Source organism: Lissotriton helveticus, chromosome 6 (genome assembly GCF_964261635.1).
Source record: "Lissotriton helveticus chromosome 6, aLisHel1.1, whole genome shotgun sequence".
In the NCBI taxonomy this organism is placed as follows: Eukaryota; Metazoa; Chordata; class Amphibia; order Caudata; family Salamandridae; genus Lissotriton; species Lissotriton helveticus.
The window spans coordinates 1,188,472,241-1,188,500,182 of record NC_136067.1 but is presented as its reverse complement, the minus strand read 5'-3'; the positions used below and the strand labels follow the sequence as shown (position 1 = coordinate 1,188,500,182).

The window sequence follows — 27,942 nt, the reverse complement described above, 5'->3', positions numbered from 1 at the left end:
AATCATGGATGGACCAGCCGAATCTATGAGACGACACTCCCATCATTGTCGACAGCGCAAAACCCTGGAGTCCGAATCGGCACCCATCACAAACCACCCCTCTATGACTACCATTGCCAACCTGCTCGACACCAACTGTCTGCCGGCCGACCCTTTTGTACAGAAAATTCCTTGTCCCACCAACTATGGAAGAGCCGTTCCAGTGGGTACTCGTGTTCCGTGAGACCTCCATTAGCGCAGTACCACTCAGCCCCCCTTATTGGGACTCTTGCTAACATGCACATGTCACGGGTCCAATGTAACACCCCATTTGCCCCCCCCTACATTTGTTAGTTTCCAAAACCTTCACAGGGGCCACCCTGCCCACCTAACCCTCCCTCTTGTGTTCGAGTGTCCTCCATGAACTGCAGTATTACCTCCACCAGCACATCGCTTTAGTAACCCGCACCCATGCCACTATCCTACCTCCTGTATTTCATTTGCACACCCTTGTCACTTATGCCTTATGTACTGTATTGTAACCCTGCTTAAGCAATTCATTCACTGGTAATGCTCCTGTATCCGGTCTGTTCTTATTAGAAAATGCATGCATAAATAAATAATGAATAATCCACATCTGATCAATAGTCTTATGCCTTCCTCCCCCACCCCCGGCGGCCGTCCTGACCCTTCGGGGTGGGAGTGGCGGGCGCGCACCGCCCCGCTACCCCTCGCAGTCCAAGAATGGTCACTCGTAGGAGCACGACCGCCCATACCAGGCAGAGCCGGCCCATCCCCTCGGTCGAGTGGAGCCGCATGCTGCTCTCCCGAGCGCCGATCTCAGCGTCCCTGCCCAGAACAAGAGGTGTGGTACAGCATGCCGGGGAACAAACCCCCCCTACACCCGCCCCCCGAAAGCCCCCAACAACCCCCCCAACAAATTCCCCTCCTCGCTCGCCGTGCCTCCAAACCCCCACCGCACCTGCCCAACCTCCGTTCTCCGCTGGACACCCTCCCCCCACTTGAAGGCCTCCCCCCACCCAGGCCCTCCCGCTTCCCCCACTCGCCCCGCACCCCTCCCCTCAACCCCCTCCTCCCCCCCCGTCGCACACTCGCCGCAGAACACTCCCACTTCGTCACGCAGCAAGAAAATGGGGCTGATAAGGCTGTCCGACATCGCTCCGAGGTCACCCATTGCAATATACAATCCACGTGTTTAACAATGACATACAAACGCCATACGTACACAAAGAAATAGTTCGCACTTCCCCTTGCAAATAGTGTTTAATCTACTGCTAGCCCCTTAAGGCCATGATACTTGGGAGCTGCCTGGGTTTCACCCACGTTCGGTCGTGTCATCAACTTTAATCTTCGCCAAGGATAGGAAGACGAAATGAAGGATTGTCGGCCCAAATGTCAAGACGTGCTTGAGGAACGGAAGTAGAGACAGGCTCGCTACGCACCAGGCGATCTTAATGTACCAGTGCACAGGACTGCACTGATGGTGCTATGCCGCCCCCTACCGGAGAGCCGCCAACCCGCATCTCCGCCTAATGCCATGGCCACGGAACCTCAATGGCAGAACTCGTTGCTTTAGCATAGTGTGTGCGAGTTCTAAACTGCACTGGCGTGTAAGCGCATGCCCTGCCTACTTCATACATGTACTGCATCGTGTTTGAAGAGAGCTAATCTGAAAGCGTGTATATATTGATTGCATAAAAAACCGCTCATGCCGTCTACTAACCCGATCGCACTCACAGCACCGGCTATGGGGTATAGGACCAGTGGCGAGGCCGCACAGCGAAAGCACGCTCCAGAGCCAGGGCACTCCCAGACGAAGTAACCGAGGCCGAGCCCCCCAGCATCTAATCCATTCCGCCGCCGCCGACCGGAGCCACCATTTACCGCACACCCCGCCACAAACAGCACCACCGCGCCTCCCCCCGCACAAACACAACGCTGCAAGACCTAAACCTCTCATGCGCCCCCGCAAATATGAATCTGCCTTACACCGGCACCAACAATTAATGTACCAGCGTAACCATCGCGCTTATTGCGCACCCAACGGACAATCAAATTATCCCTTCGATCGTCACAAGTACACGACGCACGCATCCTCAATAAATGCATAATTATCGTGCAGTAACCTTACGGCCGAAAATAATCACCAAATTGATTACCTCCGCCACACCCCCGCCCGGCTGCTGTGTCACCAGCCACCAAATGGTTGCCTGTGTCTCAAAATGTTCGGTTTTAAGGGCTCGGCCCAAAACCAGCACAAAACCAGCCCAAGGCTACCAAGTAGCCCAAAACCAGCCCACGTACGGTGCTGGCTCTACCTCCCCCCCCCTCACCCGGCCCCAAAACCTCCCGGGGGTGACAGGCCTCCCGCTGGTCGGCCGCCCCCCTCAATGCCCTATTCTTCTTCTTCAAAATTGTGCGACTTCTCAAAAGCGCTACTATCGCCATTTAATTTTGGAGCTGCTCCAAACAAGTTGTGATATCATCATCCGCCGGTGGTGCCATTGTTAGGCCAGCATTACAAAACAAGCCCTCAGCACAAATATACGTGCAAACTGGGACCTGTACTCGGCATCTGGGCAAGAAAGCCAGCTCTTTGAGCAGCTTGGCCCTGCAGAGGATGCCTTGTACTTGCTCACATACAGAAGCAGGGAAGGGAGCAGGCAGATGCAAGAAGCAGTTGTTCCTGTCTGACAACAATAGGCACGAAACGGAGTCTGCGTCATTTATACATGTCTGAAGAGGGTGCTTGTCGTGGGTGGGATCAGCAGCTTTCACAGGCTGGATTATTCAAGGGGGCGTAATTTAACGATAGTAAACAAATAGTAACACGCCCAATCCCCCTTAAAAGGAAGCCCAAACCCAATCAATCATCTAACCAAAAGAAGCCCAACTGCCGATCGACATAAATAGGCTAAGAATAATGCAAGCATTGGGTACAAGGCACCAGTTACAAATCTGTAGCATTAAGAGGCAGTGGGAGGAAAAATGGTATAGCTAAAATGTAAGCAGCTAAGGTGCTGAAGCTGAACACAGACAGGCATACAGTAACAGAGCAGGAAACCAAGAAAAATGTAGTTCCCCACCACCCCTCCCAAAGAACAGATAAAGAACCATAGCGGAACAAGACAGTACAAAGTCCCTGCTCTGTGGGAGGAACCGAAGAGAGAAAGGAGTGACAAATCGGCAAGACTGACCACTGGCAAGCAGGGATTTTTAAAGGACACTGACGTAGACAAATGAGAAGCAATGGAAAGAAGGGGGATGGACTTGAAACCCACAGACTCATTACAGCAGGTCTTGAAGATAAATGAGAGGACGCAAAAATACTGTTAGCAAATTATGACCAGTTTTATGTTAACCACATCTAGATACACCTGGCCCTGTTTATAGGTCAACTGGATCAAAATATTTTTGCCAGAGAATGTGCCATATAATGTAATGCTGCGAAATGGTATTTTCTTCTCAGCCTTGTTAAGTATTAGTTTTCTTTACCACTGTTGTTTGTGAAATAGAAGCACTCAAAAAATGTAACCTGACATATATGCATATACATGTGATTGTGGTAAACAAGCCAGGCGAACTAAGAGTTTGTTGGAAAGAATGTGAAAGGATTACCCAAAAAACACATTCATAGTCCAAACCTAAAAAAACAATCAACACCTCAGTACCCTGTGTAATACACATTTTCCTTCAACATATCTGGGATCCGCCCCTTCCCCCATTAAACCACTTAAAAGGACAGAGAGGGACAGTTAATGGTCAAATTCCAATTCGGGTAATCAAAAGCGACGGTAAACTAATGCAAAAAGAAGCGACACTATCATTTGAGTTAAAAAAAAATGTGGAATTGCTAACTGAACCACTGAAGCAGGTAAATAATTCCTTAACATGGCTAGGAAATTCTTTAACTTAAATTTCTTCTCCCTCATGTTTATTTTAAAGAAACACATTTTCTGGACTCATTAGCAAATGCCTATGACTGTTCCAAATATATTTTAAATATTGGCTGCAAACCAAAATAAATCACAAACGTTGCAAACTGTAAAGAAAATGTATTTAACATTTGACGCAGGTGTTTAATTGTTGGTGTTAAAAATATATACTTTATTTTTTCCAGTTCGAAAGGATATTGTTCACATCCTATCTGATCTTGATATTGAAGTGAAAGATGTAACGGAGCAATGTGATGTGAACTGTTTTGTTCAGCCATTCTCGTTATTGGATATTTTTGAAAGAACTAGCAAGGAGTTTCCTATGGTTGCAGAAGTCATAGAAGAGCCTATTGGCTATCCCTGCCAACATGCTTACAACGTATTCAAACACGGAAGTGAAATTGTGTTCCACAAAAAGGCTCATGCACAGCGAACCTTAGCTTCTGAGATCAGAAGCAATTCCTCCCAAAAACATTTCTTAATTCCAAGAAGCTACAAAGGAAAGTTCAAGAGAAGGCCACGGGCATTCCCAACTGCTTATGACCTTGAGATTGGAAAAAACACCAATGAGTCCCTTCATGTAGTAGCAACTAAAGCATATGATTCGGTCCATGAAAAGGTTTCGTCCATATTAGTAGGCGATCAGTTCCTTGTTTTACAGCGTGAGACTCTGGAAATTGAAAACGAGGGAATGAAAACAGCGATTGATGTGTTACAGTGTGAAAAAATTGTAGGAAACACCTATGAGAAATCTCTACTGCCCATGTACATAGAAGGTGGCTTTGTTGAAGTAATTCATGACAAAAAACAATACAGTCTGTCAGAACTTTGTAAGACGATCCAGTTTCCCTTTAATGTAAAGGTTTCTGTGAGGGATCTTAATACTGTGGCAGAAGATGTTTTAGCAGCTATTCCATGCCTACAGCTTGAAGAAGAAATCACAGATGCCTACTTGCTTGTCAGTGTGGTTGACAAGCCCAAGGAGGTCTGGGAAATACCTGTTCATCGAGTAAGCATGTGTGTTCAACTGGTTAACAAGATTGTGGAGGAACCTGCAATTTCACCTTCGAAGACACTTGTCGAAGAGATTACTGAAGAACAGTATTACATGGTGCGAAGATATGAAAATCCTGCAAAACAACCACCACCTCGGCCACCTAAAATGCCGATGCAGATGCCAACAAAACAAACATGCCTTAGTGTACCAGTGCCATGTGTCTCAACCCCACCAAGGCCTCCAAAGGTAAGGCAAACTGTAATGATGTGTAACAGTTTAAAGCAATCCTTGTAGACTTATTTAATTTCACCCAATAATTCTGGATTTTATTGTTATTTTTGTTTACTACCTTCAGACACCTTTAAATATGTGGGAATATGTTTACGCATAATGAGCTTGTAACATCTCTGTTAAAGGAACAAAAGTCTGTGATAATTTTATTTTTCACGTATTAACCGTCAGACACACTCACCGAAATGTCCTAATTCCCAACAAACCAATTAACTGATGTAGAATTTGTAACTTATAAATGCACCATAATGGAAACAAATTTTACAGTCTCAAATTGTATGCTTATTCTCCACTTTTCTTTTGCTGTGATTGAGTTTGGTTTTTATTTTACAACATGAGAAAACACATTGTTTTTGATGCCAAATAACTAACTTAGAATTGATATTATCAAAGATGGTGTTTTGTCAATGTACACAGAATTGTAATAGGCTCCTTTTAAGTAGAGCATTAAATCTCATGGAAAAACGCCCCTGCTGATAGCCAAACCTAATGATAATACTGCGGGTGAAATATGAGATTACATGTTCATATTGCATAGTGTAATATTACCACATTTGATAATTATATGCAGGTTTTAACACACACCTGAACCACTGGGATGCATGCTCCAAAACTACACAATTCGACAAGTTGTCACCATTTTCAACACCCTTAGCATAATAAATTCCAGCTGCATTTGAGCAGCCACTGAACATATGCATGCTAACAGGGCTGTCTGTCCTAGAGGACAGCATCCATGTATAATGTGCTCTCAAAAGCTGCAAATTCAGGCCCCTGCTATTTTTTTAAGTTTAAACATAGATTTTATTTGTAAGAAAGGCAACCAAGTATAACAATCAAATAGCTATCAAGTGATAAGTAAAAACATTAAGTGAATTGAGATTTACGCAATATAAAAATAGGAAATAATGAATCGAAAATAGTTGCATATAGAACTTTTTGTTATAAAACGTTTGAAAGAAAGGGGAGAAGAAAGGAGGGGGAAGGGAGGAAAGGAGAAACAAGGTAAGGAAACACTAATACAGTAATTAAATAAATACAGATGAAGGTAAAAACCGTAATGGATTTTCAAAAGGTATCGAACAATATAAGGAAGAAATTGTTGTAAAGCAGAGTATGATAGCAATTTCAAACGAGAGAAAGGAGAAAATATTTAATTATAAATTATAAAACAACAATCAACCATATAAAATAGAACACTTACAATATTACAGCATAAATACCAATGCAATAAACAATCCATAATAATTAAAGAGAGGCCCCTGCTCATTTTGATAGCACAGAATATGTCAAAATATCTATCCACATACAATGCCATCCTCTGCACCTAGGTGCCCAGACGGCAATTGGAACATCTTCTCTTCAATACCTATGTGTGTATGCACACCCAGCAGTAGGCTCTGGTAATTTAAAATTCTTAAACCAGTAAGCTGTAGCACTAGTGAAGGAGGACTGTTAAACATTGAAGCAAGGTTATTTGGGCACCTTATCTCCAATATCCCCACAAAGGTTTGTTCCAGGCATTGGCAGTCCATCATAAACAGGATAAATGCAGTGCCCACTTGATCACAGGATGAGGATAATATGACAAATGATTGAATGATCTGAAAAGACCTGTGTCAGAGATCCTGAGGAAACACAGCTGGAACAAAGTGACAACAGATGACACCACATCACAACTAACCCTTAGGCCCAGAGAGGTGAGGGTCATGTTCATTGTGGATTTATTTTTACTTGTAGGAGTTACAGGAGGCTAGATGCATATCTTACGAGAATGTAGGCTGAGCTAATCCACGTACCAGCCCCACTGTTTGCTGGTTTAAGCCTATTGCCACAAAATGCAGTATAGCCAGTAATATGATGAGTTAGGATACGGCATTCAGTATGCCAGTGTTTGGCCCAAGTATTTTTCCTAATGTCTACATCTCAAAATGATAGTTTGTACAGTACTTAACTACACTATGTTGAAAGGGAACCTCGGGTTTTCTCCTCGCTAGAGTCAGGCATTGCCCTTTGATGCTGTGCAGCTTCTTCTAACAGTGCGGCATGTTGTAGGAGACCTGGGCAAAATGCACCAATAAAGTTGTGCCTAATTTTGGTGGTGGCTGCAGGGGTTTGTGAGTGCTTATCTGGTCTGGATTTATATATCTAAACTAGAGTTGATTTTTATCTCCTGTGTGATGTCATGAACTGTGGTCATTGTGGCACTGTTATTGGTTGGTGCTGTTTTTGCGGAAAGAATACATTTTTGGCTTACGTTTAATCGATTTCTGTTTTCATGTGTGTTCAACACATGATTTCAGGACTGTTTTCTTAATTTTCTTCACTTCTCCCTGTATTTGACTGGAAGACACTTTTATGAATATTTTTCCTTGAAAAGCTTCTGGTCCTGCTGCTAGTATTTGTTTGGTTTTAGAACTTATGAAATTGCATGCTGTTTTAACACATGTAAATTCACACTCGAGCTAACATCTCATGCCATTTTACCACATGATCTAAAACCACCGATTAGTCGGAACAAGTTATTTTATCAAATGTTAGAAATTGGGTTTCTGGTTGGTAGAGGTATGCACCCTGTCCTAGCAGGAACCACTATCCTAACCTGGGTGAGTAAGATATACACTAAAAGTTAACCTGTGCTTATCCTCTGGTAGCATGGCACAGAACAGTCAGCCTTAACTGAAGAGGCATTGGGTAAAGGATTTGTGCAAAACACAGTAACACAACGAAAACACCACAAAAAGACTCCACACCAGATTAGAAAAATAATTATGATTGGCAGAGGTTTGCACCCTCTCTAAGCAGGGTGCCCAGTCCTAGTCAGGGTAAGCCAGATACACAGCCTAAATGAACCTGTGCTCACTCTCTTGTAGCTTGGTACAGAGCAGTCAAGCTTAACTTGAGAGGTAATGCAGAAAGTATTTGTGCACACTTTAATTACAGTAACACAGTCAACCACCGCAAAAAGACTCCATTCCAGTTTAGAAAAATGGAGTATATTTATCTGAGTAAAACAAGACTTTCACGACTAAAATCCAATACATAGAATTTGAGATATGTATTTGTAAATAAAAAACTGCAATATAGTCCTTTAAAGTCAATCGTACTTGGGGGTTACTTGAGGTCGCGCTCGACCAGGATAAATCCAAGGTTTCTGGCTGACAGAGATGGAGATATGGCCAGCTAAAGGACCCACGCAGGGCCTGCTAAAAAGTCCCTTGGATGGAGCAATTGTCTTCTTTCAAGTTTTGATGTGTCGGTTCCGATTAATGCATTCCGGTCGATGCTGCAAGCCTCGCAGTTTGGTCCTGCATCGTTGTCCCACCTTTTGCAATAAAGGTGCTGCGTTGTAGTCGAGCCTTGCATTCGGGACCTAAAAGATTGGCACTGCGCCAAAGTTCAACTTCTCAGTTGTGTCCCGCGTCGTCGTTGAGCCATGCAGGTCGGGTCGGTGTCTAAGGGCACTGCGTCAGTTCCGATCGGTGCAAAGTCGTCACTGCATCACTTTTGCAGTAAAACAGCTAGAGTCTCCACTTCCAAGGTTCAGGACTGGATTGAGACCTCTTGGCAGGGCAGGACTCGCAGTTGGAAGAGTCCAGCAGCTGAAACCTACTTCAAGGAAGTTTTTGATGGCAAATGCCTTCAAAACAGGGGGCAAGGCAACAAGCCCTTGGATAACTTGGGTTCAAGGATGTAGAGAGCAGGCCCAATCCTTCTCACTCCAAGGCAAGAAGCTGCAGGTCAACACAGTAAAGCAGATAGCAAAGTGGCACTCCCTTTTACAGCACATTAACTCTTCCTGGCAGAATTGCCTTGGTTTCAGCAAAGTTCTCATTTGGTGGTGTTGGGGGTCTGATACTTGTACCTAGTAGTGCCTTTGATGTGGGGGAGACTTCAAAGAGCCTTTTGATGATCACATGGTCCCTGCCTTTCCTGCCCTGGCTCCAGACGTTCTATAGGGGGGTATGCAGCTCATTGTGTTTGGACAGGCACAGCCCTATTCAGGTGCAAGGGTCAGCTCCTCCCTCCCAATCTACTTCAGGAAGGACCATCAGCCTGGTGATGAGTCATCGAGATGCAGATGTCACACCCTAGCTCTCTTTGTGTGACTGTCTAGAGGGAATGCACAAAGCACAGTTGCCACCCAACCCAGATGTGTATCCAGAAAAAGGCAGAGACACAGAAAGGTTAAGTAAGAAAATGCCAACTTTCTAAGAGTATTGTACCAAGGGGTTGGGCTCCTACCTTGCTAGATTGGGCCACTAATATCTCTAAACACAAACAGGGTTTAGCTGTAATTTTATAACCCTCTTCTTTTTGGAATCAAGGGCAAGAAAATTGATTATTCTTGGCCCGTGATTTTAATCTCAAATCTTCAATTAACATTTCAACATTTATGATAAATAGTTGATTTCTATTCATCTAATCGTAGATGCTGCAATCCTTTGTAATTTTTTAACATCCGAGCAGCCTTGTCTAGGGTTTTGGGGTAAATAATGTATTTTGAAAATGTTTAAGTGGTCTCTTTTCATGACATGTTAAAAATCTACCATAAATGCCAAAATGTTAATGAAAGCTATGTGATTAAATTCATGGGTCAAGATGAATCAATTTTTTGTCCTCGATTCCAAAAAGAAGAGAGTTGAAAAATTACAGCTATATCCGGTTTGTGTTCAGAACTTTCTAAGAGTGGCATTTTCAGACTTACAATTTAAAATGCAACTTCACCATGAGTTGCAATGAGTAACTAAGGATGTTTTAAATGTCTAAATATCATGTGCAAAAGAAATACATCTGTGATTTGCATTCTGGGAGTTGTAGTACTTTTAGTAACATTACTAAACAGTAATAGTGTAGTCACAAATAAAAGATGAGAACATGTTATCTGCCTGTCTATGAATTAGAGAGAAGTAATACTTGTTAGCTATATATTGGGAGGGCTTTGTCAATGTGATTTGTAACTTATATGATCGTTTCGAATATGCTTATATGGTGAAATATGATTCTTGTGGTTGTAGATAGATATCACCAGAACTCACTACAACTTACTTTACCATTCATTTTAAGAGAGTTTTTAAAAGTCAAGATGACATTATTTTTTAACAGACCCTTAGATATTGGACATGTTCTAGATGCCTTATCGCTAGGAGGCAGCCTCAAGGTATATATGACTTGGATAGATAAATTCTCTTCCTTGAATATGAGGAAGATGGCATGAACAATTAGGGTTTGTGTAAATCAAAATGAATTGAGGATATTATCCAGATGATATGAAGATGATCCAAAAATTACAATCTGAAATTTGAATCTGTTTCCTCAAAGGAAGCAAAAGGAACATGAGTATTTCAAAAGCCAATTAGGTTGTTTAGTGGCTACTGCAGAGTATTAAACGCATGTGGCTAGAAAAGTTTCTTTAAGTAAGTACTAACTTGAAGTAGTATCAAAGAAGTTTAAAGCAGTAAATATGACCAAATGAAGTCATCAAAAGTGAGCTACATGAAGAAATTAATAGCTTTTATTACAGGAGTAAAAATAAGTATACAGAAAAACATTAAACTGATGTATTATTGCCACACTATTGTATATTTTCATTGTTAAGGAGCTGAACTATGTTTTAGGTAACCTCAGAAAAAATACAATAATTAATACAGAAATTGGCTAAATGTCTGGCAAATAAATGTTTTATGAAACATTGCCAAGTCATTCAAAATGTAATAACGAAATATTAGAACTAAGATCTGGTGATTACTTGTTTGACTTTGTCTGATTTATACATTTCTTCAAAACATTAGTAAAAATCTTAGCCCCAAAAGTACTATACGGATGCGTCATACAAAGCGACAAAATGTGGGCCAAGAAAAATTATGCGAAAATCACCCTGCATTTTAGACACTGAAGTTTATGCTAAAATGTACCTGTTATTGTGTTGTAATTAAGTACTGTGAGAAGCTGGCCTGGTATATGATGTCCACTACTTAAAGTGGGCACCATGCACCAGTCCAGACATTCCTTATGGTGATTTAGGAGGACTCAGAGAACCTTAGAAAGCTGTGGAAAGCAGCCTTCAGCTAAGTCTTGATGGAGCGTAAAGCAGCTTGTTTTACCAGAATGCAATCTTATAGTATAGATTAAATTAAAAAGAACCACACAAGGTATTTATAAAAATATGTATCTATTATCTAATACACTCAAGTATGTTCCAGTATCTCCTACACAGAGATATACACAAAGCACACAATATTATTGCAAAGAAATCACAGGAAATAGCACTAATACACAGCAGGCCCAAGGGGGGAACCAAACAATACACTAAAAATGGTATAAGAACCACAACTCAAGTCAAGACAATGTCCAGAGGACGTGGAATCACTGGGACTCACCCAAGGTGAGTAGTTAGGGACCCCACAGAGGACATGTGCAATGTGGGAACACAAGTGCGTGCTCTGTACAACTCTATGTAAAAGTAGAGGTTGGAGTATTAAAGATTAAGGACCCTTCCCAGTGGACTTAGAAGAAACCCCATGGAAGACAGAAGGTTGGAGAGCCACCCCCCATGGATACCAAAGTACCCAAGTTACCGATCCCAGGGAAGCCGGGGGCATAGGGATGTAGTTGCCTCGGAAACGGGAGTAGAACTCAATGGAGGACTTCGAGAATGTGCCACTGCTGGAAGGGAGAAGAATGTCCGGTGGTATCCAAATGTAGATTCTTGTCAAAGAGTACCTGAAAGTAGAGGGAACAAAGTCTGGGCCACTTGAGAGTGACCAGGGGCTCGTTAGACGAATGCTCACTGATAGTTGGGTGCTTCAGGATAGTTTACGGTGCTCTTGACTCTGCAGCTGTAAAGGACTAGGCAATGTTGAGGATGACCTGGAGCTAAATGCAAGCTGTTCCGCGAAGTATGTCGAGTGCTGAGGGGTCGGTGTTTGGCGGGAGCACGAACAAGCCTTGGCAACAGCAACCTATGAAGGAAGTCAAGAAAATGTACGGTTTGGACCAGCAAGGTCCAGGAGACTCACCACACACAGGGGAGTCCAGGCAAGCCTGGAGCAACCAGGGGAGCCCAAGGAAAGCAAATCTGACCCTCAAATGGGCTCACAGGCCGGAGGCACAGGAGTTGCGAGAGCACCTCTAGCACCTTCACAAAACAGCAAGCCACGGAGCACTTGGTGCGAGGTGGATGAAGACCTTTGTGGAAAAAGTTGCCAGAGGTTAGGGCTACTCAGAGCCCAATGCATTTGTTAAAGAATTGACAACAAGCACATGCACTTGCAAATAAACGCATTGCACAGGGGTTTGTGTAGTGCAGCCCCCACGAGGGATACTGGCCTCAAACTTGCTCGGGCCTCGAGGGACATAAACACCCACCTCTGTGCCTGTGAATGCAGGGGAGTGACTCCTTCACTCCAAAGGAGATTATCTTTGGTTGTCTTTGATGTTCTGCGGGTCCTGCACAGATCCTACATGGTGCACAGGCACAGACGATGCAGCAGACTGAAAGAGAGGCCCAAATGAAGTCCAGCGAAGTCCAGAGTGCCCAGACTGTCAAAGTGCAGTCGTTTCAGGTCAGAATCTTGTCCATATCAAATCTAAAATCCTAGAGCCAGGTAAGCCCTTTAGTACCCACAGTAGAGGGTTGTAAAGATTCAGGGGATCCTCCCAGGAGACAGGGGGAGGTTATTCCCATGTCCTTTGTTAAGTTTCGCACAAGAGCAGAAGCCAACGGCTCCCATTAATGGTTTGAACTGGACTATGCACAGGGACATCAAATATGCCCCTCATGCAGAATTTCGGTCGCTGGCAAGCACACCCACACAGCCTTAATACACTAAATCCTGTCTGGGAGGTGGTCACACCTCCCTGTGACAGGATGCCTATAGTGCTACCTCCCCCTGCTCGAGCTTGGCTCTGCAGCAGGAGGGCAGAAATTTGTCTCTGGTCGGCAGCAACCGTTTTGTGCTGTCCTGCGCTAGAAGGCTGGTACCAGGAACACCAGGGACCCCACAAAGTATGCTTCTGAGGGGTGGAATCATACCTCCCACACCGGTTACCAGTGTGGGGGTATGATTCCAACATGTTTGACACCAAACACAATATGGTTTGTTTCAGCCGTTTTAGAGTTGGTCATCACAGGGTCACTTCATGCCCCTCTATATTTGGCTGTTTCACTAACAACCCAAAAGAATGGACTCCGTAGGCTGCAGGGGTGTCCTGCTCTCGCAGTGACACGCTCCCACTGAGAACCAAGCACCCTGGCTTCAGGATTGTTATGGCCTGCTATAGGGGTAACTTATAGGTTTTAAGTGTAGTGAGCTTAAGATATAGTAAGCCTACATCTTTAGTAAGTGGTGCATGCACCAATGGACACAGGCTGCATTGGCAGGCCTGTAGTTCTGTTTTGAATGGTCTCTCATGGGTGGCATAATACAAGGTGCAGTCCATGGGAGACCTCTATGGTACCTACTCCCTGGTTATATGGGTACCAAATACTAGGGACTGACAAGGGTATCCCAGTATCCAATCTGGGGTGTACCTAAGTACATACCACAAGATTTTAAGGAGAAAGCAGATAGACTGGGGTCCTGATCAGCAGGATCCCAGTAAGACTAGTTGAAAAACAGCATTACATCAGCAAAAAGTTGGGGTAACCATAAGAAGCAGATCCTTCATTCCTACAAGTACCAAAAACTCATTTTTAGGAGTTTTCTTTTTTTTTTTTTTTATTTCTTCCAATAATTTCACTTCGGGCTCATGAAAAGTAGTGATCATTGCTATAGCTATACAAAATAATAAACTCACTGTTTTTTTCATAAAATAAACACAGTTGAAATGCAAATGTTCTCTCTAAAGATATTTCTTTTTAAAGTATGTGCATTTGGCACGTCGAAGAAGACCGGTTCAGTGTAATCAATTAATCATGAACTGATGCGTTTTTAGGGCTCACATGTGGATTTATCTAAGAAACTTCTGGGTCCAGCTGCTGCTCTTGCTTCTGGATTAAAGAATTTGAAGGAAACTGTACACCCGGAGTCTGAGAATGTGCCTAACTGGACTAATATCACAATTGAATCAAGCAATGCTTTAAAAGGTTAGTTTTGCATGGTGGTATAACATCTAAGGTATAGGTATTGCATGCTATATTTTTTTCAAGAATTATTTTATTTTTTATTTATTTTTTGTACATACTACCTATGAGCACAGATTTGTTTTTCATTTCTGATACACATCACACTATTCAGTTCCCCTCTGGACTTCCTAGTTTATACTGGAACACTTGCTTGTCAGATTTTGCCTTTTGATGTGACATCACTCTTCCTCATGCCTTACATGCACTCCAAATTTCATCTTTGATAAACTTCTACACCCATCATGCTTCTGAGCTCAGCTAGCGTTAAAACTTTTTATGAAATTCATCCAAGGTTACAAATGTAACACACATAGAAAGTCTGTAGTTTAAGGGTTAAATAATATATGCCCTGTTGTCTATCACTTTTCATAATCAATAAATGGCGATGACAGTATGTTAACAATTGTAGTAATTATGCATAATCCTCTTGATAACCATTCATGATAAAGCAATTTTAGGACTAAACAAAGTGTGGCTATAGCCTATTGAAGATCTAACATATAGTGATTCGTCTGATCAGTTTATAAAGGTCCAGTAGGCTACCTCTTAAAGTTCAATGAATTGTTCAAATATACTAGTTACAAACATTTTAGGATAATAACACACTCACCTCTTTGCTAGATGGAGGAATCTTCCCTTGACAATCTATGGGAAGGTTAATCTGGTGAAGATGGTAATCCTCCACAAGCTGACCTACCTGTTTAATACAGTTCTCTTGGTTTTGCCAAGTAAGACTAAGAGTATTTGCAAGATTCAAAGTAAGATCGGGAGCTTTACCTGGGAGACAAGGGAGCAAGGCTGTCCTGGAAGAAACTTAGGAATAGACTCATCAAAGGGGGGTTGGATGTCCCGGATATTGGTTGGCATTCAGTCGCATTTCAATTTAAATGCATCCGATTCTACTTTCAAAACCGGAGGAGACATCGTGGGGAAGGCTGTTGGGCGAAATGGCTATGTTGGAGGGTGGAGGTGGCGGAGAAGGCTTTCTATATAAGTTCGAGGCTCGAGGTTTTTTTAAACTAGTACGCCTGAAGGTCCTTAAGGCAGCTTTGGAAACTTGGTAAAAAGTAAGATGTAGATGGGGAATCAGGGATTACACAGATTTTGCACCTATATGGGATTCCCCTGGGACACCGCTTTGCCTTAAGGATAGTTTGGCTATATCAATTAAGAGAGCGGGTATTACCATTTGGTCTGATTTGTTAGATGCAGAAGGAATCCATGAGTGGGAGTTATTAAGGGCTAAGATCGGAGACGGTTTTTCCAGGTTTAAGTATTTGCAACTCGTATCCTGGTTTAAGTTAGTTTTTTATTTTTTATTTATTTATTGGTTTATCAATAGTACATTCTGCGTTCATATACAATTGCATATCACATAAGCAGCAGTTTATCCAGTGAACATTCTAATAATGAGTGCAGGAGTCATTTCAACATTTACTATCCTCTGGATATGCTTTCCAGGTCGGTGTTGTGAAGTTCAACCTTTAACAAAAACAATCCCCAACGCCTCCCCCCTTACAGAGTCTAACCAGTTCCAGGTCCGTTGTTTAAAAATCAGTCTTTTGTATCCTCATGTCTCCCCACCTGACTGTGCGCCTCCAACCCAGTGTGACGCCCTTCAGTTAGTGATGCCTGTGTGGAATTTGGGGTCTGTCCCTCTAATCGTATCCTGCAGAAAAGGGAATATAAGAGGAGATTGGGAAATGGAGCATTACCTTCAATCAGTACATCCAAAAAAGAAAGAGATTTCTATTTGGTATAAGAAGTTTTAGGATGCTGAAGACCTGGAACTCCCACCGCAATTTTCAGTTTGGAATCAATCCCCCCTCGAGCCCAACATTGTAGACCTGTATGAGCCCTCTTTGAAACTACTTTATAAATGTATTAAACCAGCCAGCCAAAGAAGAATCATTTTTTCATTATTAACAGACTTTACTATACACCAGCCAAGATAGCCAAGTTCGCCCCACTGTCCAACCCCTAAATGCCCCAGGTGCATGTCTCTCAACGCTAATGACATCCATATCTTGTATGATTGTTCAGAACTAAGAACTTTTTGGAAGGGGGTGGGAGACATCATTTGTGGCATTTTTAAAGTTAACATTGAGGTTAACCTTTCATTAGTGTTCTTTGGAGATGGTGGTTTGTTCAATCTGAATGCATCACAGATTCATAGTGGGTTGCTGCTATATTTGGTGTTACTCGCCCGGAGAGAGATCTGCATGAAGTGGAAAGACCCACAGCCCCTGAAATGTGAGGACTGACCTCAAGCCACATTTGCTATTGCTCGTTTAGATCAGGATGGAACTGGGGAAAGCTCAACAAACATCTGGCAGCCCCTTATGAGTTGGGGCCGAGACTTGAGATTAATATAATCCGTGTTGGTCTCCCCCCGGTCCTATGATTACACCAAGCCTTCATCAAACGGGGCTGGTCAGGTCGACCTAAGCAAGTGCAGTAAGCCGCAGGGCACCCAGTTGGTAATGACAGCTTTTTACTAAGATCTGCAGGAGCTTAATGGTGAGATGAGGACAAAATGAAAAGTATAATAAAACACGTGTTGGGCTGAACAAAATAAGAGGAAATAATGTAGTCTTAGAGTGTGTAAATGCAAAATAACGATCTGTTGAAAGTTTATAAGGAAATTCCAACTGGTGAATTTCATAAAAAATAAATGCAGTAATATGACGAAACAAGGATAGATGGCTTGACTCAATTAAAATAATGTCAGTTGGTGTTAGGGCAGGCAAACTCCTGATCCAGCGACTTGAGAACAACTGGCCCAATTATCATGGCATCTAGAGATCACTCTAATAGTAGATTAGCTGATCACTGCATGATTATGGGATGTATGTATGTGAACATATGTTTTCTTATTACTTTGAATCTCTGCTAATATTGATGGTTGGAAAACATATGGTATTATGGTTGCTCGGATACTATTGCTAATCACTCTGCTAGTCAGTATATAATCAATTTGTGAACATTATATTATCTTATGTCATGTTTTAATGGTATGTGTTTTTTATGCTAGGTTATTAAGCACTTCCTTTGTGAGGTTCTCCTTCTTGTAAGTTAGATGTTTCTGTTACCACATAAAAAAGTTGAAAACCTTGTATTGTTCCTGGAAACAAAGGTGTGGGATCTTTGGTGGTGGTGATATTACTCATTGGGCCAATATGTGTAATATTTACCTCCGAATGCTAAAATATGTGCTACACTTTTATATTCATCTACAGAGCAGACAACAAGATGCTTTATGGGTTAAAAAGCTTTATGACCTGGGTTGCAGTTATTGTTAAGGAACCATTGTCCAAACGTAATGAGGCATAGCAGTCCCTATGTGATGACTCAAAGCTACCCATATTCAGAAAGAGATCTTTCTTAGGTGTGGACATAATGTGCAATGAACCTCTAGGCCAAATTAAGACCAGCTGTTCTCAAGCTGAAACTGATACTGTAAAATTTTTCAGGTGTGCCTTTCTAATGTGCTTTGAAATGCCAGGCGACATCAAGACTGATAATTCTTCTCACTGGAGAAACAGCTACTCACTACAGGACTCGAAAAATCCACTCACCGTCTCGCATTTGCTAGCCAGATTTAATTAGGAAAATTTATTTTTAGGAACAACTCGACCATTCTGGCGAGTAGGAAGACAAACTGACTTTTGACCTCTGTCTCTGAAAGCAGAGCAAATGTTACAAGATAGCAAGATTTAAAGGAATTTTTATTGCTCACACAGTGAAGTAGCAATAAAAATGCCTTTAAATCGTGTTAACATTTGCTGGCTTGGGGGAGACTGAGGTAAAGTGCATTACTGTTCGGTTGAGTAGATGTTTTTAAGTTACTAGACCTGCAGGTCTGGTAACATTTGTTTGATTTTTTAGCCCTGCACTAGTGTTGTTGAAATGATGTGTAGTTCCTACGAATCCGTAGGAACTGCACATTTGTTTAGACAACATAAACTAGGGGAGTTGTGTTTAGACTGATTCCGGACACCCCTGTAGGATATATTGGCCACCAGACCAGCTAGCTCACAGTTCCACCATAAGCCCACCTAACCTTACTGGGGAGAAATGGTTTCTGGCAACCACTAAACATGACAACCCTGACCGTTCAGGGATCGTGAAAATGGATCAAAAACTTTCACTCAGTCACTCGTGCTTACTCGTACTCAGAGATGTATACAGAATACACAGTGAGACGTTTTCGATATATTTATTGGACCAATATTATTCTTGTATAGAATACTTGTGCTGCAATAATCCGTGAACCGAAGCAGATGAAAGTGATTACAAGAAGCAAAAGTGTACATTGTAATTGGATTTATATATCGCTTACTATTCCTGATGAGGCGCCCAAACGCTTTTTCGAAGGGTAGCACAGTACTCCGGAACCCAAAAAGGATTAGTGGTGAATTAGTATAGTGAACTATGAAATTAGTTTCAGTGGTAGTCTGTTATTTGGACTGAGAAGAATAGTGGAGTGATAGGGGAGAAAAAAGTTTGCATTTATATAGCGTTTTCTACCCCTTATGAGGTGTTGAAGTGCTTTTCAGTGAGTAGCATGCTACTCTGGAACCAGAAAAAGGATTAGAGGTGAAATTAGTCTAGGGAAATATGAAAATAATTTGAGCGGTGGAAATGTTAGCCTGTTATTTGGATTGAAAATGATATTGAAGAGATGGAAGAGGGAGGGTTTGCATTTATATAGTACTTGCTCCTATGAGGTGCTATAGCACTTTTCGGCGAGTAACACGCTACTCTGGAACCCAAAAAGGATTAGTGCCTATTTAATGTAAGAAATATGAAATTAATTTGATTTGAGTGGTGGACATGTTAGTCTGTTGTTTGAATTGCAAAAGGGGTAGTGGGGGTAGAAGGAAGCATCTAAAAAGGATTTTTTGTGGAGTTCATAGCCGTAGGAGGGGGTTTGGGATGAGTAGAGGGAGGAGGAGGGGAAACGTCGGAGGTAAGGGTTTAGAAGGACTAGTTTGGAAGATTTGAAAATTAAAAGGGGTATGAAAAAATGCAAGGAGGGGTAGAGGAGGGAAGAGTCTAGAAAGGGTTATTTTGTGGATCATAGTAGTGGTATGGGGTTTTGGATGCATGGGAGAGTTGAGGTAGAGGATATATTGAGAGCAGTATAGGGTGAGAAATAGAGTGGTGCATTGGAGAGAGTAGTGGAACAAGGTTTGAGATGAGTCAGAGTGGAGGTAGAGGATATATTGCGAGAGATATAGGGTGAGATGTACAGTGATGCTGAATTAGAAGCAAAGTAATACATCTAAAGATACATAAGTACATGGAAGGTATATATGCAAAAGGAGGTTATATATGTAGATTCAAGTTGAATTTAATAAACTCAGACTTTCAAATGATGCTGTAATTAGAAATCATTTATTTGTAATTCTTCCCTCCCCCAATAGTGAATCAATTGTAGATACTTGGTTATGATAAAAAAGATTAACTTATTTATGCATTTATCTTATATACGTGTTAAACATTGAATGTAACTATAAGTGATATGTACATTTGTTCAGCAGAACTAATGAGCATCTATATCTTTAACAACATAAGAATTATACATGTTTTACAAAGCAATGCACATATTTAGGTACACATCTATAGTCCAAATGAATGCTTACATACAGAGTGATATGCTGTATATTTTGCTTAGAGTATGGTGTTTACGTGGGGAAGAATCAATTCTTGAGTAATCTTCTGAAGATAAGGTGGTTATCTGGGATCTGATGTTTGGGGGTAAAGAGTTCTATAGTTTAGCTGCTTGTACAGAGGAGTATGTTCCACCCATGGTATTTTTTATCATACAGTGGGATTTTGAGGCGAGGTGTCAGTCTACAGCAGAGGTTCCTTTGAATGTATTTTGTGATATTATTTCTGATGAAGAGTGGTCCTGTTCCTTGTAAGGCTTTGTGTGTGATCCAAAGAAACTTGAATGTGGATCTTATGGCAACCGGTAACCAATGTAGGGCTTTCAAGGCAGGTGGGATGTGAACTTGCAGGTTTTATATGCAAGAGAAGTCTGGCAGCAGAGTTTTGAATCTGTTGTAGTGTTTTCATAGTTATTAAGGGCGATCCGTGGTAGAGGTTATTGACGTAATAGAGTTTGGACAGAACAAGAGAGATGGTAGCCTGGACCTTGTGTGGAAATCCAATTTAGGGAAAGATGCGTTGCAGTGTTTTGATAGTAAGAAAGCTTGATCTTGCTAGTTTGTCAACTTGGGCATTCATCAATAGCTTGGAGTCCATGGTCATTCCAAGGTTTCTACTTCCTTTGATATTTTAGGTGATGTTCCTAGATCATCAGGCCATGCGGCAAAGGGGTCATAATTTTTCTAATCTCCACTAGTGGGTATTTTTGGTTTCTAATTTCTTGGAGATGGCTCAATGTCTTCCATTGATCTGTGACTCTGAGACAACTGAAAATTGGTGAGTTTTCCATGTCTTTGGGGAATTCCAGTTGAAGGAGTATTTGCATGTCATGTGCATAGTTATAACACGAGAGAGGGTGAAATTGATTGATCAGTGCCGGTAATGACTTCATGTAGATGTTGAAAAGCATGGGTGAGATAATATAGCCTTGAGGGACTCCTGCTTTTGTGAAGTAGAGTTTGAAAGAGAAAGGTCGGGTATGGATGCCATTCGTTCTGTTGTGAAAGTAGGATGTGATCTACTCAAGAGCAGTCCCCACTATGCCGGCTTCATAGAGTCTTTCTACAAGGGTCATGGTCAACCGTGTCAAAGGCAGCTGAGAGGTCCAAAAGAAGTAATGCCGCAGCCCTGCTGTGGTCAACGGTGTTCTTCAGGACATCCCAGATGGCAATGAGGCAGATTATGTGCCTTTTCCTGCACAGAAGCCGTTTGAAAGTCTGAAAGTATGGAATTATCTTCATTGAATTTTGATATGTGGGTGAATTCTGCTCTATCAGTTTGCCCAGGAAAGGTCCATTTGTAATCTGTCTGTAGTTGTCCGTGTTCAGTGGGTCCTGGTTTGTTTTCTTTAGTAAAGGTCATATGTATGACTTTTTTTAGTTCTTCTGGAAATATTCCTGTTAAGGAATTGCTGATGATTCTTCTAACTAGTGTGTCAGAAGAGGTTGCTAGTAGAATTGTTTTGAAGGTATGTGGTGGACAGATGTCAGAAGGGCTGACGGCAGGCCTGCTTGCTTTGACTAAGTCCATAAATTAATCATTTGAAATTTGTTGGAAGGAATGGAGAGGGGGGTTAGGTTATTCTTGGATTGTTGTTTTGGAAAAGGGTCGGTGCTGGTGGATTCTTTGTTTTAAATAGGAATCCAACTTGTCTGTTTTGGCCGTGTAATGATTTGCTAGTTTGTCTATGAAATCTTGAGTGATAGGATGAGCTCCTTCATGGCAACGTGGTTTATGAAATTTATTTAGAGTTCTATATTTGCACATTTAACATTTTGAATTCTGTCTAAATAGTATATTTTATTTGCTTTTTTGATAGCACACTTGGATGATCTGTTAGGTTTCTGTAAGAGAAGTTTGTCTCAATTGGTGTTTAATTTGAGCCAGGTATGTTGCAGCTTTCTAATTTGTTGTTTTATCTCTTTTAGTTCTGTATTTCTCCAAGGTGCCTGTTTTCTCTTGTTCTGTTGTGTTGTTTTGAGCAGTATTAGTATATCATAAGCTTCCTATAGCCACTCATATAGTTTATGTATGGAATTTATTGTGTCTAGATCTGTACTGGATGTTATCTGTGTTTCTAAGTGTTCCAAATTGAGTTGTTCTATGGTCGATAGGTGGATTCATGCAAGGTGGTTTTAGGTGTGCCGCTTAGTGTTAATTAATGTTGGAAAGCAAGCAAGTGGTGGTCTATATAGTTCTACCATGGCGCTAAAACAGTATATGCTGGAATATAAACAAGGCAGTAATCTGTCATATTCCTACTGTAGAAGACCCTGCTCTAAGTGTGCCTTGAGGGTGTGTGGGTGTAAAGCCAAGAACCCCCCACCCCCCGAGACAAGCCAACCCCGTTACCTGGTGAGAGAGAATGTAGGGGCCCATCTTGGTCGCAAACTGGACACCTCCTCACAGAGATGTCAGACCGCTGAGTGGTGAAGTCTCAGCGTTCAGGGACCCTTGTGTCAGCTGAAGGCCTCATCTTCTAATACATCGGGATGCTCATTATTTATAATAGAAAGCAGCCTTGTGATCTACGTATAGATTAGCGATATTATTGCTATGTAGATAGCTCTGTCGCCCCGTGGATGAAGCTAGGCAGACTTTTGTACCTAGTGCGTAAAGAGGCCTTGTACATAATGTTTGAAGCAATGTGAAAATGTTCAAAGCTAGATGTGCAAACAAAGATGTTCCAGAGAAGTTAATCCAACATTGTGTGCATGCAAATGTGTGCAAAGTTTGCAGCTACAGAAATAGGACAATCTAAGAAATAAGCCATTTCTCTACATGGGCCTAACGCGTGATTACAACAGAACCTGTGTCAAATATTCCTTTCAAAGATTATTTTCTATCTAAACATATTTCTAAGCGGGTGCCTCTTGCATCAGTTGAGGTAGACCACTTATTTCCCAGAAGAGCATCTCTTGTCCCAGTTGAGGTACATAGAATGTTTCCAAGAAGGGATTCTCTTGCAGTGGTGGAGGCAGATATCTATTTCCCAGAAGGGGTCCCTTGCCCCTGATGAGATAGCCTATGATTTTGGATTGACAGTTGAAAAAGCCTGTATCTTGACTGTTAAACATTGTTAATTGCTGTGATGAAAACATACATGTCCACGTTTTTCACTTTCAAATAGACAAGTAGGTTTTCAGGAAGCAGCAACCACAATCTGTCTACCATATCTTGGCATTGAAGAATTAGACCAAGACATCCCGGCAAACAGAACAGTGGAATAGATGGCAAATGAGAACACAAATATTGAACCTCAGGAGTCAATACAGGAGACCTTTTGTGAGAGAAAAGGGCATGTGCACATTCATAGGTCAATCAAACAAGCTATATGTTTTCATAAATCTCAGAACTTATGCCCCCTTCCCTTATTCCAGAAAGATAGATTTTTCCAGATGTCCATAACAGATCATCAAAGTCATCCCCCTTGATTACCAAGAACAATTCCAGAGAAAGTAACAGGATGCAAAAGTCAGAAAACGGAGAGGTAAAATTCAACAGGGAGAATCTAGCATTTTGGGGGAAATGAAGGAACAGATTCTTTAAAGATGGAACAATCTGAAGGTTGCACATGACTGTACAGCAGAGAAACAACTAGTGCAGCCTGCATTTATGTATCATAGCTTGTTTCAAAGTCCGGCACTACTGATTCAGGCTCTGTTGACCGAAGAGTACGGAAACAGCAATTGCAACGAGGTTTTTACCTGGTTGTGCCTTTATCAAACCTTTTTCTGCATGCAATACCACGCAAGGTAAGTTGGGGGATGCGGGGGGTCTCCCGCCACTAATACATTGTTTTTAAATTTAAAATCAATGTGTGGTATTGGCATGCGTTGTAAATGAGGGGTATAATGTGTTGACTTGCATCTGTGGACGGGGGTCAACCAAGATTTCTGAAAATATTGATACAAACTACAATTCAATTTCAGGGATAATCAGATGTGGTACACCATGTAGAATAACAATTGGCCTCATTTAGTCTATAATGGGCGGCCCACTGTCCATCTGATTGGTAGAGGTCATTTCCTCCCCCATCCTAGCTGGACTACTGCTCACCATATTTTGAAGTATCAACTGGAGCTACAGAGATCTCTATGCCTTCAGAGGCACTGCAGTCACTTTGGCTTCTCTGAAAATACTGAGTGTTTGGTGAGTTGTTATACTCTAATATTTCTAGAGCACGCAAATACCTATTCAGGTGTCCTGGTGCTGGGTGGCTACTATGTTTCAGGTGACTGTTCATCAAATGTTTTGTTTCCCATAAACAAACCAACAAAGTGGTGTTTGTTTTTCGGGAAAAAAAACATTAAATGAACCAGACATCCTGGGGGATTTCTTCCAAGGTTTCCCTGCCAGTCATGAAATGAAATAAAAAGATCTCACACAGTCTGCTCTAAATAGGGCGGAGGTCTGATGTGCCTACAATGATGGCCGCCACCTCATACAAGCCAAAGTCTAAGCGCGGGACACCATCCCCTACCTGGATTAGCACATGAATGAGCCAGGATATCAAAGGTGCAACAGTGGAATCACAGAGCTGTTAAGGTGAGGGCCCGAAGTGGTGAGGAGAGGCACCTGGAGACACTTAGCAGGGGTTCCTCCAACTCAAGCATGAGATGCTGTGGCAGTTTATGCTGTATTGGGAGATGTATGACTAAATCTTCTGGGATGATGTCTGGAACATGCAGGAGAGCTGGTGTGGTGACTGTAGCACAGGGTTACAACAATGCTGAGGTGGAACATGCTTAAAGTCCCCGGGGAACCCACAAAATGAACCAAGTAAGGTGGCAGTCACCAGAACTTTATCCCTCTCCACTTAATGGCATATGACATCTAAATTCCAGTACTCGATAACAGTACAGAGGGGTAAGATTACCTCACAGAGACCAGACCAAGCAAGCATGAAACCAGAGAGAATATGAGCCATTTAGACAGTGGACTTGAGGGGTGGATATGCCTTCACAACTGGGAACATCTGACCAATCGATTGTGCTAGGATGTAAGCCTCTGGGATGACTTTTTCTCTCCTCTTCTCACCCTCCATACTGTTTGTAATGTTTAGAATAGAGGTTTGGGATAATTCACAATTGAAGACACAAGGGAGACAAGAGAAATTCAGTGCCTGAAACAAGGAAACCTCACCCAAATTAAGAAACATAACTTCATACCAGCCATACCAACTTCAACCAAGAACCAAACTCCAACGTGATCAAACACTGAATGCTAAACGGAAGGAAGATGTCTTGTATCAGATAGTGATAAAGCAGAATAAAACAAGCACAACAATTAGAGAGGCTAGCAGATAATAGAGCCACATTGCAAATTACAGCAGACAACTAAAGCCTGATCATTGAATTAAAAACTCCTCCTACCTACCGGGCGATTAAAGAAAACCCCAAACTGTCCAAATATGGTGTCTGCCACATCTCCCCGGAGAACCAACAAAAAATATGCTGCCCTCTAACATAACATGGTATGTCTCAGACTACAGAAAATATGATAGCACACCCGAACTCCATACTGCAGGCGATTAGAAATAAAAAAAAACTCTCCTTGAAAAGAAAATGGGCTCATTAGCCACAGAGCTGAGCTTACTTTGACCAAGGGTTGTAGTCTTGTCTGTTTTTTTTACCAAACTGGCCTGTGTTTTTCACAGAATGGACTTACACAAAGTGAAAGTAATCTTTCAAAGCTAACTCCATACAGGGTTGCCTGAAATGAAAAGCCCATTGATTAATATACTGAAGAGAGTATGTGTTCTTGAATATCAACCCACTGAAGGTCAAACCTGGTGCTGCAATATTAGACTTGTGTGAATTCTCAAAGGCAAAGAAGGGACTGGCATGAAGCATTCCTTGAAACCTGGGTCAGCACAGTGTTGCCCTCCCAGGGCTATTCAATTTCTTTGCTCTTGAGAGATAATATAGAGTTCCTGATGTGATCCCTAAACTAGATTGTAGAACAGTAGTGGCTAGACTCGTGCCTTGCAAAGATGGTGATATGCCCCTACAAAAGGCTTGCCCCTATAGCCCATTCAAATTGGACAATATCAAAAGTCCCAGACTACATGGCAGCTGCACAATTCTCTATGTATAGTCAAATTAAAGCTCAACAAATTGAACCTTAGGTATATACTGCTTTTCCCAGCAAAATTGAAGATCACTGCTCCTTGCCTAGCTGGTTGTAAGATCCCCCTTTTTCTTATTCACTGATGATATTCTTTTAATATCCAAGACCGCGAGTGGTCTTCAGAGCATAGTGGATACGTTTGCAGCCTTTTACCATAAGCAAGGGTTGGTGATAACTCCAAGTTCAAATTTATGGTTATTAGCCCGTATAAGTCTTTAAGGAGCCGTGTAACTTTGGAAGGTAGACTACTAGAAAGAGTGTGTGAGTTTATTTATACTTGGAGATCATGTTAACCAAATCAATGTCTTGGAAGCCCCAGGTTGAGAGAAGCAGTCTGAATCGCACCCAGCACTCTGCCGCCATTTTAAGATTATATCGGGCCACCAGAGCCAGGATATCATCTCCTGCTCTGAAGGTGTAAAGAGCCAAGGCTGAGGGCAGTGCATTGTATGGTGCCGAATTATGGAGCAGTTCCAACTTGAACCAGTTGGCGATGGCCCAGAATAGATTCATAAAGAGCCATAACCAAAAATACACAGTTAAATCCACTTACATGTCATCTGGGTCTTGAACCTATGACTCACAAGGCCCAGCTCAGACCACAGTTATTTTGGTGAAGGCTTAAATGCCCAGGAGGTTTATTACAGCTCCGTCCAGGATGTAGTCTCTTATGACACATTTGACAAAATTAAATGGCTGGCTAATATTACAAGTCTGCTGTTCAGACTTGGTCTGGGTACATTTTGGTCTCCATGCCCCTCAATAAAACATCAATTTAGAGCCTCTCTTTAAAAATCTTTTTTGGGAGTATATGCACACTGATGAAATCAACAGTGTTACAGAGGGGTCTCTTGTTGACAATTTTTTACATTTCAAGATCGATATAAGTTCTCAAATTCTGAAATGGCACTCTACTTTAATGTCGCTCTAAGCTAAATGAAATCCCGGCTGCTACTTGAGTATCATGTGTCCAACCTGTCAGCAGGCAAAGGAATTCCTGGCTATTTTATTTTATTTTGCCCCTCTTACACATGTCCTAGAAATGTTTGGATTATCCTCATATTTAAACAACTGGGGTGCAGACCACATCAGGATGCTTTATGGCTGCTGCTCACAGAATCCAAACAGTCCATTGTCTTTGATGTGTCTAAATACCTTTATTGGAGCTGGTGTATTAGAGCCAAATCCATTGCCCGAGACTTCTTATTTAAAATTTGCTTTGGCGGGAGCCCTGACCTCTAATGGACATGTTTGACTACAACATAAAAGGTCTTTTACCTTTACCTAGTTTGTTATTAATTGAACAGTCTTCTCTCCTTACTACTTTCAATACTACTATAACCAGCATATCCTCTAATGTTCCTGTCCTGACTGAACTAAAGAATAAGTCTACATTTTGGATATAACATCATCCCAGTTTACTTCTTTCTTTGACTTTCACACAGTTGGTCTGCTATGTGTGTTTTACTGTATGTATGGACTCAGTTATGCCTGTAGACATGGCCCTTTTTTAGCTCAACCTTGTGATTAGCTATTTTATTACATATTTTCATATATCTGTCCTATGGAGTTGAACCTGTAATATACAATGGGATGACAGTTGAAGCTTTTATGTCTTTTTTACTGTACTTTTAGTATTAAATCTTTTTATTGAAAGATTGCAGCACTTCAAAAAACAATATCATCAATTGCAGTCATCATATCACCCCCAATAAGACAAGAAAAAGAGGGCAAAAGGAGGCATAGAAGCCAACCGTACCAGTGTGGGTCGAGCTGCATCAAGA

General features: G+C 41.8%; 1 protein-coding gene across 1 annotated transcript in view; it reads left to right on the top strand.

The window, feature by feature from the left end:
- Positions 1–27,942, top strand: part of THEMIS (thymocyte selection associated) — a 649,377-nt gene that overhangs the window by 353,886 nt on the left and 267,549 nt on the right. The window contains exons 4-5 of the mRNA XM_078648900.1: positions 4,121–5,178; positions 14,161–14,311. Of these exons, the coding sequence (XP_078505026.1) occupies positions 4,121–5,178; positions 14,161–14,311 (1,209 nt within the window). The remainder of the gene's footprint in view (positions 1–4,120; positions 5,179–14,160; positions 14,312–27,942) is intronic.